Here is a 4,216-nt window from a genome sequence, read left to right as displayed (position 1 = left end):
GACACTGTTGGGGGAGGGGAGGTTGATTGGAAATAATAATTTATAAAGAAAAGTCTGCAGGATTCTTTTCTCAACTTTTCTGACTTTCCAGTGAGCATGCCTATTTTGAGTTTGACGGGAACAGAAAAGCCCCGGAGGGCAGGGATTGGAGAAGTTGGAGTGGGGGTAGTGATGGTTATGGGAAGAAGGTTAGTAAGGAACAAAACAATGCAAAGTTTTGTAAAGATAATAAATGGAACGTGGCCGACAGATACTATTCAGAACATTTTCTTAGGGTGAGTAAGGGTATATAGACCAGGGAAGGAGGGGGGCGGAGAGAGTGTTACAGAAGAAAGAAAATAAGTAACCCTCATGGTTTAAGCCCTTTATAAAAAAGAAATGGCATCAGGTTTTTTTTTTCTCCCAACTCCCCCCCCCCCCCCCCCCCCGCTTTGTAGTCAAGTGCATTTTAGCCACAAAGATCCCAACAAGAGAGTGGAAGGAAACTTAGACGGGGCTTTGTTTGACTCCGTGTAGCGACAACAAGAGAAACAAAACTACCTATTTGTAACGGACGTGCTGCCATTGCTCTCCGCATTGAGCGCCTACCTATTGAAATCTTTACGTCGGGACAATGGGAGAGCGGCTAAAATTACCCTCTTGGGTCCTGGGCGGGCAGGATTCCTGAGCCCCTACCCCCCCCCCCCGCCTCCATCGCATCCTCCTTCAGCCCCGGCCTCGCTGGGCTCCCTCCGTCCCCAGTCCTGGCGGCCTTCTTCCTGCCTGCACTGCCTGCACCTGTGCCTGGAGAGCACCACACCCGCCTCCCAGGCCTGGAGTCCCCTCCAAGCGCTGTCCCAGGCCCGGCGGCCCAGGCAGAGCGGCCACCACAGTAGAAGTCACAAGGGGGAATGGCAGAGCTGGTGCTGCCCGAGTCCTGGGAACTCTGCGTGGGAGGGAGTTTGTGAGTGCGGCCCAAATGCCGCCTCCATACTCTGCGGAGGGATGCCAGGAAGTTGACACGACGCTGCTCTATAGTCTGCGCTTCTGAAGGTCCTTCTGTTGATCTCCTTCTTCCCCTAACCTCCTTTTGAAACTCGCCCAACTGAAATCCTGCTTTGGGGGAGGCTCAAGAGGAGAACCGGGAGAGAGGAGGCGAGTGGGGGCATCCCCCTTCTATCGACTGAACGGAGAAAGATGGTGGGAGATGAGGCTGGGGGTAAGGGGAGAAGCCGCAGTGTCGGGGCCAGAGCCGAGCTGGTCAGGGGACAGCAGGCATGCCGCAGCTTCCCCAGGCCCGGCCTCCCCTCAAGTGCGGAGTCGGCCAGAGTCCCAGCAGGATCTATGCTTAAAACAGAGCAAAGTGCGTGGCAGCTAGGAGGGTTTGGAGCACTGAGCTTTCCGTCTCATAACTTCTTGTCGGGACAGTGTAAGAAAGGGGCGAACTAGTGCCGGCACCTGTAGAGGAAGAGGGGCGAGGGGAAGAGCGAGGTTAGGCAGAAGCACCGAGGAGGCTGGAGCGGGGGAGGGAGTGAGGGGGGCGGCGGGGGGGGGGGGGAGCATGCGGAGGAGCGGGACAACAATGACACACCAACTCCTGCACCGCCTGTTTCCTGAAATACTAGTAGGACAGTCGTCCTGAACCACCCACTCTGCCGTGCCCCACCCCCACACCTTAGCGGCTTCTCGCGCCCCTTCCTCGTTTCAGCAGCCCGCAGCAAAAAGTAAATCAACATTAAGTTTGAAGAAGAAAAAAAATCGCAGTCTCGGTGCTGTTTACCCACTTCCTTCGAAAAGGCGTGTGGTGTGACCTGTTGCTGCGAGAGGGGATACAAAGGTTTCTCAGTGGCTGGCAGGCTGGCTGTGGGAGCCGCCTCCCCCTCCCTCCTTCCCCCTCCTCCCCTCGCCTCCCCCGCGCGGCCCGCGGCGCGGCAGGCCCCGCCCCCTTTCATGCAAAACCCGGCTGCGAGGCTGGGCTCGAGTGGAGGAGCCGCCGCGCGCTGATTGGTCGCTGGAAACCCATTTATTCCCTGACAGCCCCCGTCACATGGATGGTTGTCTATTAACTTGTTCAAAAAAGTATCAGGAGTTGTCAAGGCAGAGAAGAGAGTGTTTGCAAAAGGGGGAAAGTAGTTTGCTGCCTCTTTAAGAGTAGGACTGAGAGAAAGAAGAGGAGAGAGAAAGAAAGGGAGAGAAGTTTGAGCCCCAGGCTTAAGCCTTTCCAAAAAATAATAATAACAATCATCGGCGGCGGCAGGATCGGCCAGAAGAGGAGGGAAGCGCTTTTTTTGATCCTGATTCCAGTTTGCTTCTCTCTCTCTTTTCTTCCCCCAAATTATTCTTCGCCTGATTTTTCTCGCGGAGCCCTGCGCTCCCGACACCCCCGCCCGCCTCCCCTCCTCCTCTCCCCCCGCCCGCGGGCCCCCCAAAGTCCCGGCCGGGCCGAGGGTCGGCGGCCGCCGGCGGGCCGGGCCCGCGCACAGCGCCCGCATGTACAACATGATGGAGACGGAGCTGAAGCCGCCGGGCCCGCAGCAAACTTCGGGGGGCGGCGGCGGCGGCGGCGGCGGCAACTCCACCGCGGCGGCGGCGGGCGGCAACCAGAAGAACAGCCCGGACCGCGTCAAGCGGCCCATGAACGCCTTCATGGTGTGGTCCCGCGGGCAGCGGCGCAAGATGGCCCAGGAGAACCCCAAGATGCACAACTCGGAGATCAGCAAGCGCCTGGGCGCCGAGTGGAAACTTTTGTCGGAGACGGAGAAGCGGCCGTTCATCGACGAGGCCAAGCGGCTGCGAGCGCTGCACATGAAGGAGCACCCGGATTATAAATACCGGCCCCGGCGGAAAACCAAGACGCTCATGAAGAAGGATAAGTACACACTGCCCGGCGGGCTGCTGGCTCCGGGCGGCAACAGCATGGCGAGCGGGGTCGGGGTGGGCGCCGGCCTGGGCGCGGGCGTGAACCAGCGCATGGACAGCTACGCGCACATGAACGGCTGGAGCAACGGCAGCTACAGCATGATGCAGGACCAGCTGGGCTACCCGCAGCACCCGGGCCTCAACGCGCACGGCGCCGCGCAGATGCAGCCCATGCACCGCTACGACGTGAGCGCCCTGCAGTACAACTCCATGACCAGCTCGCAGACCTACATGAACGGCTCGCCCACCTACAGCATGTCCTACTCGCAGCAGGGCACTCCTGGCATGGCGCTTGGCTCCATGGGCTCGGTGGTCAAGTCCGAGGCCAGCTCCAGCCCCCCCGTGGTTACCTCTTCCTCCCACTCCAGGGCGCCTTGCCAGGCCGGGGACCTCCGGGACATGATCAGCATGTACCTCCCCGGCGCCGAGGTGCCGGAGCCCGCCGCCCCCAGCAGACTTCACATGTCCCAGCACTACCAGAGCGGCCCGGTGCCCGGCACGGCCATTAACGGCACACTGCCCCTCTCGCACATGTGAGGGCTGGACAGTGAACTAGAGGGGGGGGAGGAATTTTCAAAGAAGAACGAGGGAAATGGGAGGAGAGTAAGAAACAGCATGGAGAAAAAAAAACCCGGTACGCTCAAAAAAAAAAAAAAAAAAAAAGTCATCACCCGCAGCAAATGACAGCTGCAAAAGAGAACACCAATCCCATCCACACTCACGCAAAAACCGCGATGCCGACGAGAAAACTTTTATGAGAGATCCTGGACTTCTTTTTGGGGGACTATTTTTGTACAGAGGAAACCGGGGGGGGGGTGGGGTGGGGAGGGCGAGGGAATGGACCTTGTATAGATCTGGAGGAAAGAAAACTACGCAAAACTTTTTAAAAGTTCTAGTGATACGGTAGGAGCTTTGCAGAAAGTTTGCAAAAGTCTTTACCAATAATATTTAGAGCTAGTCTCCAAGCGACGAAAAAAATGTTTTAATATTTGCAAGCAACTTTTGTACAGTATTTATCGAGATAAACATGGCAATCAAAATGTCCATTGTTTATAAGCTGAGAATTTGCCAATATTTTTCGAGGAGAGGCTTCTTGCTGAATTTTGATTCTGCAGCTGAAATTTAGGACAGTTGCAAACGTGGAAAGAAGAAAATTATTCAGATTTGGACATTTTAATTGTTTAAAATTGTACAAAAGGAAAACATTAGAATAAGTACTGGCAAAACCATCTCCGTGGTCTTTAAAGGGGCAAAAGTTTTAGATTGTACTAAATTTTTTTTAACTTACTGTTAAAAGCAAAAATGGCCATACAGGTTG

At 55.9% G+C, this 4,216-nt stretch overlaps 1 protein-coding gene across 1 annotated transcript; it reads left to right on the top strand.

Annotated features, from left to right (window-relative positions):
- The first annotated feature begins 2,444 nt into the window (after window positions 1-2,444).
- On the top strand, window positions 2,445-3,700 carry SOX2 (SRY-box transcription factor 2). The gene has a single exon (XM_042999257.1). It carries the CDS (start codon window positions 2,470-2,472, stop codon window positions 3,433-3,435), a length of 966 nt encoding a protein of 321 aa, XP_042855191.1. The 5' UTR covers window positions 2,445-2,469; the 3' UTR covers window positions 3,436-3,700.
- The last annotated feature ends 516 nt before the right edge of the window (window positions 3,701-4,216 follow it).

This window comes from Panthera tigris, chromosome C2 (genome assembly GCF_018350195.1).
Source record: "Panthera tigris isolate Pti1 chromosome C2, P.tigris_Pti1_mat1.1, whole genome shotgun sequence".
In the NCBI taxonomy this organism is placed as follows: Eukaryota; Metazoa; Chordata; class Mammalia; order Carnivora; family Felidae; genus Panthera; species Panthera tigris.
Note: the sequence above shows the minus strand (reverse complement) of the source record. Positions and strands in the feature narration are given on the sequence as shown.